A 13,996-nucleotide genomic window follows, 5' to 3' on the forward strand; every position below is an offset into this window, starting at 1 on the left:
TGAGTTCCAGGACAGCCATGGCTATACAGAGAAACCCTGTCTCGAAAAACCAAAAACAAAAAACAAAAAAACAAAAACAAAACACCTTAAAATCTGTCAATTGTCAGGGCATCTGGTATTAAAGACAGAAAGTGTCAGCCAGTAACGCTGAATGTTAAGCGCCCAGGGGGACTTAGTACTTAGTGAAAGACAGAATGTGGGGGTCCACCTGCAGAGTTCTTCTGGTTCAGGGAGTTTCCAGCGAGACTGGATGTATTTCTAAGTTCTCAGGCACTGCTGCTTCGATAGCGACCATACTTTTGAAAACACTAGGCTTTAAGCTCAGGATGTGAAACCAGGTGTGGTGTCACCCCATCACCCAATAGGGCAGCGGGCTGGAAATCTTCAGCACTCCACATGCTGAGGCAGGAGGATTTTGAGTTTGAGGCGTCTAAAGGCTACACATAGCAAAGTTGTCTGGCAAAGAACCTAAGACTCAGATCTGCCCCCCCACCCCCACCCCCAGGCTTCTAGAGTTTCCAGACTCGTGAAGTAGGGAGATTAACCGCTAGCTAAGAACAATAGGAATGTTTTTGAGGTATTCCTAAAAATAGGTATGTTTGAGGAACAAAGTAGAATGAGGGACAACTTGAAAAGCCATCAGAAGATGCTCAACGTGCATCCTGACCTGAATGTTACCAAAGAAAGCTGTGGGGACCTCCAGCGGGAAGTGGGAACAGTTCTGTCAACTCCAGACTTCCCAGTAAATTACCGAGCGTGTAACACAAGGGCAACCTCTCCTTTGGAGTATGTCCCACAGATACTATCTCATTTTACAAAGGGTTCCTGAGAAGATAAGAAACTTGCTCACGGCCATCCATATAGTAGGAAGGAAAATACAAATCGGAATTCAGCGCTAAGCAGGGTAGTTGACTCAGGTGAGCCCTCTGCTTCTTCCTGCCGCCCAGATGACGCCACCTAAACTCCTACCTTCTTTCTCCAAGCTTTCTCTTTAAGCTCTTTTCCAGCCCTCCCCCCCCCGCAGTGCTCTTTCATAATTATTCATACGAATGAAGCAAGGACAAGAACAAGTCTGCTCTCTGTAACCTAAGCCTCTCTGAGGAGGAGATGGAAATCCTTGTCTTGACCTGCCCGGCCTCCTCTAGGTCATTGTGACGATCAAGAGCTTAATTAGATCAAGGTGTTTTTTTTTTTTCCCTGACTGGCTTCAGGCCTCCCTCCCTGGGCGCCCGCAGCTGGCCACACCCTGGTACTAGACCCTACAAACACTTTACTCGGCCTTAGGGGATGGGTGCTGTCCAGCAGGTGTGTACCGTCGCCCCGGCGGGCGGGACCGCAGTTTCCGGACTATCCTGGCACCCGAACAGCGCTGGGAGTGTCTGCGGTCAGGCAAACCCCAAACAGAGATGACCTGGGCTTGAGGACGATCGCAGAGAGCCCGCCATCCACAGGAGTCGCTGCCCAACCCTCCACGCTCAGCCTCTGCATCCCGGCCCACCCCAGTTCCTGGACAGTGATTAAAAAACAAAAAAAAAACAAGAATACCTCCCCGCCTCCAGCACCCTCCTAATGCCTTGGAGCCGGGGCGAGGAGAGTTAACCCAACCCGTTTTAGTGGAGGCCGAGGGCCCGGCCGCTGGCAGCGCCTCCCATTGGCTGCGGAGCCGGCTCTGCGCTGATTGGCTGAGGCGCTCGGCTGCAGCTCTTGGAGAGTCCCCATTGGCGCTGCGTTCCAAGGACCCGAGAGTGGCCGCCCGGCCTCTGCAGACTGCCTCGGGTAAAGGTGCTCTAGCTCCCGTAGCTACTTTGCCACGCTTATTCTTAGCCGGAATCCTAACTTCCTTCACGACCCTCCTCTTGCTGTTGCCGAGCCACCTTCGGGTTTTCCCGTTGTTGCTTTTCTTTTTCCTGCTTCTCCGGCTACCATTTCGTAACTCCGCGTTTTCCTAAGATACTCTCTGGTCCCCCCCCCCCCAGCCTAGGCATCCCCACCTGCCAGCTTCTAACTTCTGCTCCTCCCTGATCTCAGGTCCCGTGTCCACAGGGCCTTGTTGTCATCCCTACTACACTCCTCTTTCTCTCCTATTGCTACCTTCTGATCCCCAAACTCCCTCTAACCTCACTTGACTTCTTGACATTTGACCCAAACACTTTAGCTCTCTTAAATTTCTACCTGTTGCAGCCTGGACTTCAAAAAGCCAGGTGTTGTCCTGACATCCATCCCTGCTTTCTGAAGCTGTTTCTACCTTTACCATGGACTTCTTAATGAGTGGTGTGGCAGCCTGTGGGGCCTGTGTGTTCACCAATCCCCTGGAGGTTGTGAAGACCAGAATGCAATTGCAGGGAGAACTGCAGGCCCCAGGCACCTACCAGCGCCACTACCGAAACGTCTTCCACGCCTTCTTCACCATTGGCAAGGTGGATGGCCTAGCTGCCCTGCAGAAGGGCCTGGGCCCTGCGCTCTTGTACCAGTTCTTGATGAATGGCATCCGGCTAGGCACCTACGGGCTGGCAGAGTCTCGGGGTTACCTGCACACTCACGAAGGTATCCACAGTCCTGTCCGCAGCGCCGCAGCTGGGGCCCTTGCTGGGGTCGTGGGAGCATACCTGGGCAGCCCGATCTACATGGTAAGAAGAGGGGTCTGGTCTGGGGCCTTCAGAAAAGACTTTTGGCAGAGGGTGGTGACAGGGTGCTGTGCCCCATAAGCAGAAAATGGCACAGGAAAGTACTGGCAAGCTTCAAGGCCTTCTGATCTGTCTTATACACCAAACACTCAACGGACTCTGCAATGTGTTGAAGATTACAGACTTAGCGTCTGGAGAATTCCTTTGAGTTGGGGTGTCACTTGTTTGTTTGTTGAGGCAGGGTCTCCCTATATTGTAGCATCAACCCTTGCTCTTGTAGCCCAGCCTGGCTTCTAACTACAGTCCACCCTCAGTCCTCTCGGTGCTTCAGTTAACAGGTATGCATCCTAGCGGCCTACAACTGAACTTTGAATCACACTTCCTGGAACTCAAACCCTGGTTTTGAAAAGCATTAATTGTTGCCACGTCTATAAGACAGGAATAATTATAGACTTTTGTGAAGCTGCTGAGATGACTGAAGGAGACACATGACATGTACCCGTCAAAGGATCATATAGATCCTGGCAGACAGCAGGCACCTGACAACATCCCTCCCCTCTCCCCTCCCCTCCCCTCCCTCCCTCCCCCTCTCTTCCTCTCCCTCTCCCTCTCCCCCTCTCCCCCTCTCCCTCTCTCCCTCTTTTCCCTTGATACAGGGCCTGGCTATGACCAAGGCTAACCTGAAACTCACTAGGAACCCACGCTGGCTTGAAGCTCTTGATCTCCCTTGCCTGTGCCACCCAGATGCTTTGATTACAAGCATGTGCCACCAGGCCCGGTGTAGCTTTTATTGTCTTATTACTGAGGCTGACTTTGTGTAGAAGGATGAGGAATCTGAGAAACAGGCATCACCAAGTGTAGGTCAGGAAAGTCCCGGGCATCACAGAATCGCACTCTCCCAGTTCCATCCTGTGAGTTATCAGATAGGGGTGAAGGGTCGGAAGCCTGAGATCCAGAAATGGTAGGTGTCCTGCTCAAGGTCACACAGCCGTTCGTTACTGCGACTAGGCCAGGCTTATCAAGCTAAGGAGATGATCTACAGGAGAGCCAACTTGGTCTCACTCCTAGTGTATGAGATTTGAGGACAAAGGCATCTTCGATACCAGCTGAATTGGTGCCCCCTTGGGTAGTCTGACAGGGAGGCTGGTGGAGGCTGCAGCTGGAGATCTGATCTGGAATGGGAGCTGGCATTAGAGACAAGGCATCCAGAACTTTCCTAACATGAAGTCTTAGGAAATATTACCATCCTCCGATCTCCACTCCCCACCCCCAGCCCCAAGGGAAGTAGGATGTGGAGGGGGCGGGGCACCTTGCAGTCCTAGGAGGTCTGTCCTCTGGGACTGCAGCCAAGGGACAGAGCCTCATGACCAATTTGTTAAGTGGGAAAAACAGTAATTACCAGATTAAAAGAATATATTCGTTGCTTAATACCCTAGAGGAAGTGTGAGTGAGGGCTTTGGGTGTTTTGGTCTCCATGGTGGGAAAGTGACCCCTGGGACACGGGCTGTGATACTTTCTTGTCTCCAGGTGAAGACACACCTACAGGCACAGGCAGCCTCTGAAATTGCTGTAGGGCACCAGTATAAGCATCAGGTGAGGGTTCCCCAAACCATGGAGCACCCGACCATCTCCCCCATTTTCCCCCAACTTTCTGCCGGTAGCTGGCAACTCCATCTAGCCACTGCATTGCCCGACCCCATCAAGCCCCACTCTCTCAGACCCTGGAGCCCATCCTGACCCTCATATCCCTTGTGCCTCAACTCTCCTGCACCTGTTTCTTCTGCCCCGTTCTCTTGACCGGCTGAGGTCCTCCATTCCATACCTCTAGCCTCATCTCTGGGTTGGTGAGTATCAGCAGACACCTGAGGGCCCCTGTTTTGGCTCTAAGCCGACACTGGACTTGCTGTCTGGACAACAGGTGCATAGCACTTGTCAGCTTTAACAGGAGGAGGTAGTCCCTGATGCTGGGGTGACTGGACCCCAACCACATGGTCTTCCCCTCCCCCCAGGGCATGTTTCAGGCACTAACCGAGATTGGCCAGAAACATGGTCTAGTGGGGTTGTGGCGTGGGGCCGTGGGCGGCCTGCCCAGAGTTGTCATCGGCTCCTCTACCCAGCTGTGCACCTTCTCATCTACCAAGGACCTCTTGAGCCAGTGGGAGGTACTTCCTGGGAATGGGTGGGGCCATCCCTGGAATGGGAAACAAGGGTGGAAAAGGGGAGGTGGGCCCTGGTTCAAAAGTGAGGGAACTGTAGGAACACTTGAGGATCAGTGATCCCTTAGACAGGATGCTGTCATCATCTCCTACCAGAAGGGGTACCTGAGCCCTCTGCACACTCCTTCATTTATCACTGTGTTATCTCTGATGTTATAGAAGCTCCCAGAATTTCCAGTTGTGTTCCCAGGGCAGGGCCCGTCCTGCCCTAAAGTTAAACGACTGTGTGGTTGATAAAAAATCAAAAAAAAAAAAACCAAAAAACTTTTATCTTTCTTATAGATCTTCCCTCCCCAGAGCTGGAAGGTGGCTCTGGCCGCTGCCATGGTGAGTGGTGTCGCTATAGTCCTGGCAATGACACCCTTTGATGTAGCCAGCACAAGGCTTTATAACCAACCCACTGATACCCGAGGCAAGGTAAGGAAGTACTGTAGGGTCGAGACTGACAGGGAGAGCTGGGGGTGGGCAAGCAGATCCTCAAACGCTGCCTGGAAAGGTGTCTGACCCCGGTGGGCTCTGACACGCACCCCCTGTGCTTTCCCTTCCTCTCTGACGTGCTCCAGGGCCTCATGTACCGGGGGATCTTGGACGCTCTGCTGCAGACAGCGCGGACAGAGGGCTTTTTTGGCATGTACAAGGGTATAGGTGCCTCCTATTTTCGCCTCGGCCCCCACACTATCCTCTCCCTCTTCTTCTGGGATCAGCTGCGCTCCCTTTACAACACATACGCTAAATAACAGTCACTCCAAATCAACACTCTTTGGGCACCTCTGCCTCTACTACTTCCTATCATAATGACTGCTGATGGATTGACCTTTCAACGCACCTAAGGGGGTCAGCCACGCCCACTCCTCTGTTCTCCTAGGGTTGAGTCACTGAGTGGGTCTTGCTTTAAAATTTTCCACAAGTCCCCCCCCGATACATTTCACACCCATCTCAGGGTTGAATCAATCACTCCAAAGTATATTTCTACTGCCATTCTTGGGTCGCCCCCCTCCCTGCTCCTGTGCACAGCTTTAAACTCTCCCTTCCAAGACCAAAGGGAACTGGGGAGACCCAGGTGTCCTCTTAGATTTGAAGCCACAGAAATTATGTTCTTCATAAAGCAAGTTTATTTCTGCAGAGGAGGTGTCTTATGTTTACATCCAGGGAAGAAGCAGAAAGAAACTCCCCCTCTCAGAACTGGGTCCCCGAGTCCTCAGTAGCACGTTGTGTTTCAACTCTCTTTACTGGGGACCAAAGAGGTTGGGATCATGAAGAGTCAAACTAGTTACCAGCTGTTCAAAGTTACTCAGGCTCCAAGGTGGACATGACAGATTTTCAGGGCCAAGAGACCTGCTGTGACACCTTAGGGTAAGGGAATAGAGGGAGAAGGAAAATGGTCCGGCTTGAGGTTTGCAAGATCACACTTCTATCTCCCAGAAAACCAGGAATCCCTGACACACACACACCCCCCCCCCCAAGCCTGTGGCCTATTCCTGCTTCCTTGAAGCAATTTGACCCACAACTTAATTGTCGTAGGGACCCAATTGCGAGGTTCCCACCCGCTCTCTCGTCCTTACGGGGGCTGATTGAAGGTGAGCAAAAGATCGGTCTGATACCGGGGCAGCCGAAGCAAGGCCTGATGCAGGGTGACATCCTTGGCTACCTAAAGGGATCAGAATCAGCATGCTTAACCAGGATTCCTGCGGTTATCCCTCCCCGACTCCGGGGGCATCCCATTCGCCATTGCCCTCACCTGCTGGTTTTCTTTAGCTACCTGCTGCTTGCCAGAAAGGAACCAGGCATCTTGACAGCAGCCTCTCAGGGATAAGTTCTCCAACCCGAGAGGCTGCACAGATAGCACGTGCACAGCCCTAGCCCCCTGCACCCCGCCAACGTCCTCAAAATGGTACCTGGCGTGGGAGGAACAGGGGTAGGGAGGGGCAATCTCTGAATAACCCAGCCCCACCCTCGAGCCTGGTCTGCTATTGCCCTTGGGAGTTTTCGTCCTGAATAACCGTCCAGCCACAGACCCCGCCCACTTCCTCGGCTCCGGGCCTCCCGTTGGCTAGCTTTCTCACCGCGCAGCCGCTTCGCCCTGCACGTGGGCCTGCAGCTCCAGAAGTTCTATGATCAGACTCTGGTCGGTCACAGGATGGCAGAAAACTTCTTGGTTGTCTGGCACCGGTCGGAGGTCACTGGAGGAGGACAGGGACACTCTGGTCTCTGGCTTTTTCCCCGTAACCCACCCGATCGGCCTCCGGGGAGGCTGGCTTTCTCACCTCACATCAATGGCCCCTGTGGGGAGGATGGCGGAGAAGGCGCCTCCGAACAGTGGACAGTTTCTGGTGGGCTCCATAGATCTAGTACTTGAGTCTGGACATTAGCGAGGTTTTAAAGAAACCTACATGAGCCTTTGAGGCATCATTTCCCCTGGTGTTCCCGGAGCAGCCACTACCTCCTCCGGTCCTACTAAGCAATTGGACCTTTAAGATCTGGTCACGCCCTGCGAGCACGCTGACCAATCGGCGCCCGCGCTTTGGGGGCGGGGCTATCCTTGGGGGCTAGTTTCTGAAGCCTGTCTCTTTGGAAAGACCCAGGCCCGGGAGTCTGGGGTCTGCTTTGCAGCCAGACCTGAGTTTAGGATTGGTGACCCTAGTGATGGGTTAATCCCTCGTGCCCACTTGCTCCTTCATTTTAAAGGAGTCGTACCTTCTAAGAAGGTCACTTGAGACCGCCCTTAACGACAGTTGTTCAGTTAAAGGGACTGTCTAGGTGGCAGGTCGTGGGACCACTTGACTCCAGTGGACCGACAACCAGACCACTAATTCCAGGATCCAGTGCTGGGACTTGGGGAAACAACAGGCCAGGTGTGGGTCTAGGTTAAGATTCAGACCTCAAGCCTTGATACCTAACCCGAGGATTAGGTTCTAATCTCCTCAAATCTTCCCCTTGGGAGGCAAGGGGAAGCTCTCCCAGTACACCTGGACCAAAGCACAGATTAAACTATTGTTTTTCCTTTACGGATATTTAGAGTGTTCTTTTTAAGTATTTGTTCAACTTTTATTCTTCCGGTTAATTTCTCCATTCATCCTTGATCTCGTGCACCTGGCAAAGTGTTTAGCACATAATAGGCCTGGTGGTATATTGCTGCACCGCTGAATGAATCTACCAGTGCCGATGCCTGGAATCCACGAGGCCACCCATGCCCTCATGGATTTTTACACCTAGCTGAGAACCGGGCAAAGAGGTTGATTCTCACCCTGGCCAATGAACCCTCATAATTTACTGAATTGGAGCCAAGGGTCAGGTGCCTGTTGATGCCTCAGAGTGCAGCTCATTTCCTTCATGAGCCCGACAATACAAAAGTACACCTTGCCAAGGTGTAAAAGTATCAGTGGAACTTGCTTTGCGTCTTAAAGTTTGATTTACAGAGCTCTTGAGGGCATCCTAGAGATGTTCTAGCCAGGACATGGGTGTAGAAACTTACCGCAGTGTATACTCAAGGAAATGCAAATATGCACGGGAGATGGGCAGGAGTCAGGGAGTTGTGAAGATGGTTAAGAATGGAGGATTTTGCTTGTTCACTTACTGTTTGCAATGCTAGGGATTGAGCCCAGGGTCCTCTACCATTAGATTCTCTCTCCCTCTCCCTTCCTCCTTCCCTCCCTGTAACTGAGCCTTAGCTTCTTAAGTGTACTCAATATGTGCCCCACCCTGGCTGTCCTGGAACTCACTCTGGAGACCAGGCTGGCCTCAGAAATTCCACCCGCCTCTGCCTCCCAAGTGCTGGGATTAAAGGCGTGCGCCACCACTGTCTGGCGGACTCCTGACTTCTTACTGTAGGCATCCGGCTTCTCTCTGAACTTTTCCTCATCTCTAAAGCAGTTAGGAGTGAAGTGTGGCCACGTGTGGTGACTCATGCCACATGGCACATCCAGCACCGAGGAGACAAAAGCAGTCAGATCTGTAGTTTGAGACCAGCCTGCTTCATGTTTCTACATAGTGAGTTCCAGGTCAGCTAGGGTTATATACTGAGACCCTTCCTCAGGCGAGGGAGGGCGGGGAGAGATGTGGGTGTGCCTGATCAATCTGTTTCTAGGAGGGTATCCTGTAACTAGTTTACTCTGTCAGAGAAGGAGTGCGGCAGGCCCCCATGGGATAGAAGGAGCTGCCATGGAGTTCTCTCCATGTAGACCTTTCTGCCTCTCCTCCTCACCAGGAGCAACAACAGATTGAATAGCTTTGTACACAGTCAGGCAGATCAGAAATCCTTGGGTAGGGACCTCCAAGGACATAAATGCTATTAACAGGTTCATAACTCTAAGTACCAGGAATGGAGATCTAGAATGAGCCAGAGGGAGGAGAAAGTTTCTTCAGCTTTCCTCTTTGGAGTTCCTGGCATACCTCATGTTCTGCAGTGGACTAGGGTAGCCGAAGACCCCTGCTTTCTCCAGTCTCTGGGTTCTTGGGATACGAGGGTGGGGAGCAGAGATGTGCCAAGGCCCAGGGCCAGATCTCTCCTTGGAGGGTGGGGTGGAAGACCAGCTTGGCAGATCCCTGTATCCCCGCTGTTGGTTCACCATCCCTCCCTTGGTATCTGCCATCTCTTCTGCTCTTCTCAATGCTGACACCTCAGGGTGTTCAGCCTCAAACTCCCGAAGAAACTGGAGCTATCTGGGTCAGTTTGTTGCCATTTGATCTGAAAGAACCTATTTGGCAAGCTCTCTTACTTGCATCTTCCCGGAAGCCAGAGTCCAGTGAAAATCTTGGTCCAGCTGCAGCTAGGGCAGGTGTCATGGACAAATCTAGGATGGCACACATCTGTCCGTCTCATTGTGTGAGTGTCTCCAGCTCTCAGTCTGCTGGGGGCAGCCAACCTACAACTGGGACAGGTGGTTTGGTGCTCTGGGATGGTCCCTGCCCTTTGAAAGAACCAAAAGACAGGGGGCTGGAGAGATGGCTCAGCGGTTAAGAGCACCGACTGCTCTTCTGAAGGTCCTGAGTTCAAATCCCAGCAACCACATGGTGGCTCACAACCATCCTTAACAAGATCTGACTCCCTCTTCTGGAGTGTCTGAAGACAGCTACAGTGTACTCACATATAATAAATAAATAAATCCTTAAAAAAAAAAAAAAAGAACCAAAGACAGACTTCAAGGAACCTGGAGAGATAGCTCAGCAGTTAAGAACACATGTTACCCTTGTAGCGGACCTGGGTTCAATTCCCAGCACTTACACAGTGGTAGCGCACGCCTTTAATCCCAGCACTTGGGAGGCAGAGGTAGGCAGATTTCTGAGTTCAAGTTCAAGGCCAGCCTGGTCTACAGAGTGAGTTCCAGAACTGCTAGGGATACACAGAGAAACCCTGTCTCGAAAAAACAAAACAAAAAACAAAAAACAAAAAATCTAAATGGGGAAAAAGAGACTGCCCCCCCCAATAATACAACAAATCAGCGCCAAGCATCCCTTTATGGAAGCGTTAAGGCTACATATTTCCTGTATGCAGCAGCTTCAAGCCTTCAGCCCTGCCACGAGTCTCTCTGAAATGTTGGTGAAGGTCATGAGTACTTACTCAGAGAAATGTTTGTAAATTATGAAATAAAGTGCATAAGAACACAAGAGAAACTAGCTTGTTTGTTTTTCATTATGTAGTCTTGGCTGGCCTGGAACTTGATATGTAGATCAGGCTGGCTCCAAACATAGAGATGTTTGTCCTTGAATGTATGTGCACTCTGTGTGTGTGTGTATGTGTGTGTGTGTGTGTGTGAGTGACTTATGGGGTTCAGAAGAGGGTGTTGGATCCCTTGGAACTGGAGTGAGGGATGGTGGTGAGCCATCATGGAGGTTCTGGGAACCAAACCTGAATCCTCTGTAAAAGCAACAAGTGTTCAGTTATCTTTCCAGCCCCACAGCTGTTTTCTTTTTAGGATGTATTATTATTATTATTATTATTATTATTATTATTATTATTATTATTATTTATTTTATATGTGTGTGTGTCGTGTGTCGTGTGTCTGTCTTGTGTGTGTATATCTCTGCCAGCCACCCAGGTATGTGCAGGTGTCCTTGGAGGCCATGAGAAGGTATGGATCCCCTGGGAGCTGGAGTTACAAGCATTTGCAGTCTACCTGAGAGGGATGCTAGGATACATACAATGAGTCATCCCTCCAGCTTCATCATGGTAGTGGTTTGCTTTTCAAGATTTTCTAAATATTACTTGATGTATATGAGGCTTTTGTTTCAAGTATGTATGTGCACCAAACTGTATGTATGGCCTGTATGTATTCCCAGAGGGAATCAGGACCTCTGAAAGCAGAGGTACAGACCACCATGTGGGATGCTGTTGAACCCAGTCCTCTGCAATATCATTGCTTGCCATTGGTAAGCCATCCCTCCAGCCCCCTGGTTCTGTTTGAGACTGGGTCTTGCTATGTGGTTCAATCTGGCCTTGAATTTGAAGGCCTACCTACTTCCATCTCAGCCTCCCAAGTGCTAGAATTTCACGCATGTCTCACTAAAAACAAAAGTAAATTATTATCCTTTTAAAGGATATATTTATTTTGCCAGGCATAATAGTATATACCTTTAATCCCAGAACTCAGAAGGCAGAGGCAGGTGGATCTCTGAGTTCAAGACCAGGTGGTGAGTTCCAGGATAGTTAGTTAGGGGTACATATAGAACCCCTGGCTCAAAAAAACAAAACAGGGGAAAAAGCTTTATTTTATGAATGAGTATTTTGTGCATGCATCTATATGTGCACCATGTGCATTCCTAGTGCCATGGACACCCTGGAACTGGAATTACAGACCTGAGCTGCTTGGTGGGTGCTGGGACTTGAACTGGGTCCTCTGGAAGAGCAGCCAGTGCTCTCAATGGCTAAGCCATTGATTCCACCCCCCCCCCCAATATATGATATATTTTTCATTTGGTTATTTGGTTTTGAGACAAGATCTTACTCAGACTATCCCAGATGGCCTTCCCTTGGGCTCCTGAAAGTGTTAGAACCACACTAAAGTAGAATAAAGTGCTTAAACACGCTCATCAAACTCCAGAGCTTTGGCCATGGTGCTGGAAGCCCCAGGGAGTGGTCCTGACCGAAGCTAATCTCTTGGTCAGCATTTAATATTTACTAAAGCGTACTTCAAACCCGGAATAAAAAACAACGGTTTGATCAGGCTTGGAAGCTCGCTTCTGTTATTCCAACACTCGGGAGGCTGAGGCCGGAGGATCTTCAGGCCAGCTCGGGCTATAGAGGGTGTGGTGCTACCACAGGGTAAACCAGCCATGGTGGCTCTCGGGGAAACAGTAAAGAGGATAGGCAGCTGGAGGCTGTGGCTGAGAGATGGCTCAGTGCTTTAGAATGTGTAACCAACTGCTCTTGCAGAAGCCCCGAGTGTGATTCCTCTTCTGGACTCTGTGACATCTGTACTCACATGTGTATCACACAGACACACATAAACACGTAACGAAAAAAATAAACTAAATAGCCAGGTGGCGTATGTCTTTTAATTCTAGCGTTCAGGAGGCAGAGGCAAGTGGATCTCCATGCGAGTTTGAGACCAGCCTGGTCTACAGAGTGAGTTCCAGGCGAGCCAAGGCTGTGTAGCAAGATTGTCTCAAAACAACATAACACAGTTATATTAGTTATATTAGTTACCTTTCCGTGGCTGAGATAAGACACTGACCAAGGGGACTTACAGAAGAGGTTTTGGGGCTTAGGACTTCAAAGGTTAGAGTTCACGATGAAGGTTCAGAAATAGCAGGCTGGTGGCTGAAGCCAGATCTGAGAGAATTTGAGCCAAAAGCTGGAGACAAAGAAAGCTAATTAGAAATGGCCAGAGTCTTTTGAGACTTGAAAACATGCCCCCAGTGACATATTTCTTCCAACAAGGCCACACTTCCTAGTCCTTCCCAGCAACTACTAGAAACCAAGTATTCAAATGCAGGGTACTCTGGGGGGCCGTTCTTATCAACCCCTCCAGGTATATGAAACCAAAAGAAAATAAAATCAAGATAAAGCTTTAGTTTAAAAACATTCTTACCTGTGTGTATTCACGTGTACCTGCCTATCTGTATGTATGCCTTGTGTGTGTGCCTGGTGCTTGGGGAAGCCAGGTGAGGAAACCAGATCCCTTGGAGCTAGAATCACAGATGGACACGAGCTGCTGTGTGAGTTCTGGAAATCAAACTGTGGTCCTCTACAAGAGCTCTTAGGGTCTGAGTCATCTCTCCAGCCCTGTGAAAAGAAACGTCTAAAAAAAGTTCAGGCCGGGCGTGGTGGCGCACACCTTTAATCCCAGCACTCGGGAGGCAGAGGCAGGTGGATTTCTGAGTTCGAGGCCAGCTTGGTCTACAGAGTGAGTTCAGGACAGCCAGGGCTATACAGAGAAACCCTGTCTCGAAAAACCAAAAGTGCAAAGCCATGGGGTGCTGGCAGGGACGAGTGCTGGCAGGGACGAGGGCACAGTGTAGCAGAAGAGGCCCTTATGTGCAGCCCTTACCAGTAGGCAGAAACGATAAGGAGAAAGAAGACAGGTGGAGCAGACCTTTTCTTTCCCACTCTGTTTACATTGCCTTCAAAGCCAGCCTAAAAGGAAGCAAGGCATTTTCCCTGGCAGGGCCCTATTCAGATCATTTTATTTTCATTTCCTCTGAGCACTAGGTAAACATCACAGTTGATATATATATATATTTTATGCAGGTGTGGTTAGTTAAGGCCTGCATTTCCAGCACCACTCTGGAGGCTGAATTAGGATCACCCCAAGTTTGAGACCATCCGAGGCTACATAGTAAGTTTCAAGCTAGCTACAGTGTGAACCCTGCTCCCTCATACGCTACCAGGGAGAAATGATGAAAACCTTTTACTTATTCTTGTGGGCCTTAGCTCCAGGACCCAAACCCCTGTCACGAGTTCCACCTCCTAGCATTGCAGCCTATGCTTTGTTATGAGTAGGAGTGTGACAAGCCTATTCAAACCCCAGCACCAAGAATTCAGAGAGGGCCTGGAGAGATGGCTCAGTGGTTAAGAGCACTGGCTACTCTTCCAGAGGTCCTGAGTTCAATTCCCAGCAACCACATGGTGGCTCACAACCATCTGTAATGGGATCTGATGCCCTCTTCTGGGATATCTGACAGCTGCAGTGTACTCACATAAATAAATAAATAAATATT

The 13,996-nt window shown here is 50.2% G+C and overlaps 2 protein-coding genes across 6 annotated transcripts; one reads left to right on the forward strand and one right to left on the reverse strand.

The window, feature by feature from the left end:
- Positions 1-1,712: 1,712 nt before the first annotated feature.
- Positions 1,713-5,971, forward strand: Slc25a35 (solute carrier family 25 member 35). Of its 5 annotated transcripts, none has more exons than XM_029546560.1 (6): positions 1,713-1,782; positions 2,182-2,627; positions 4,152-4,217; positions 4,634-4,786; positions 5,123-5,257; positions 5,404-5,971. In XM_029546560.1, exons 2-6 carry the CDS (start codon positions 2,253-2,255, stop codon positions 5,575-5,577), a joined length of 903 nt encoding a protein of 300 aa, XP_029402420.1. In that variant the 5' UTR covers positions 1,713-1,782; positions 2,182-2,252; the 3' UTR covers positions 5,578-5,971. The 5 variants fall into 5 exon arrangements, with proteins under 5 accessions (XP_029402420.1, XP_021067725.1, XP_029402422.1 ...); XM_029546561.1 differs by having other exon boundaries at positions 1,740-1,776; XM_021212066.1 differs by having other exon boundaries at positions 1,721-2,627; positions 5,404-5,962.
- Rangrf (RAN guanine nucleotide release factor) lies at positions 5,930-7,318 on the reverse strand. Its single transcript, XM_021212072.1, has 5 exons — positions 7,105-7,318; positions 6,904-7,020; positions 6,579-6,735; positions 6,403-6,488; positions 5,930-6,187 (listed from the first exon to the last, which is right to left on the reverse strand). Exons 1-5 carry the CDS (start codon positions 7,179-7,181, stop codon positions 6,067-6,069), a joined length of 558 nt encoding a protein of 185 aa, XP_021067731.1. The 5' UTR covers positions 7,182-7,318; the 3' UTR covers positions 5,930-6,066.
- Positions 7,319-13,996: the final 6,678 nt, after the last annotated feature.

Source organism: Mus pahari, chromosome 14 (assembly GCF_900095145.1).
Source record: "Mus pahari chromosome 14, PAHARI_EIJ_v1.1, whole genome shotgun sequence".
NCBI lineage: Eukaryota > Metazoa > Chordata > Mammalia > Rodentia > Muridae > Mus > Mus pahari.

What these genes read in the sequence shown, in the direction of transcription:
- Slc25a35 (XM_029546560.1), top strand. Translation starts at nt 2,253, where the DNA reads ATGGACTTCTTAATGAGTGGTGTGGCAGCCTGTGGGGCCTGTGTGTTC. An exon ending in TGGGCAGCCCGATCTACATG is followed by an intron (nt 2,628 to 4,151) that starts GTAAGAAGAGGG and finishes TCTTGTCTCCAG; the next exon opens with GTGAAGACACACCTACAGGC. An exon ending in ACCTCTTGAGCCAGTGGGAG is followed by an intron (nt 4,787 to 5,122) that starts GTACTTCCTGGG and finishes TCTTTCTTATAG; the next exon opens with ATCTTCCCTCCCCAGAGCTG.
- Rangrf (XM_021212072.1), bottom strand. Translation starts at nt 7,181, where the DNA reads ATGGAGCCCACCAGAAACTGTCCACTGTTCGGAGGCGCCTTCTCCGCC. An exon ending in ACAGGGGCCATTGATGTGAG is followed by an intron (nt 7,021 to 7,104) that starts GTGAGAAAGCCA and finishes GTCCTCCTCCAG; the next exon opens with TGACCTCCGACCGGTGCCAG. An exon ending in CTCACCTTCAATCAGCCCCC is followed by an intron (nt 6,188 to 6,402) that starts GTAAGGACGAGA and finishes CCTTACCCTAAG; the next exon opens with GTGTCACAGCAGGTCTCTTG.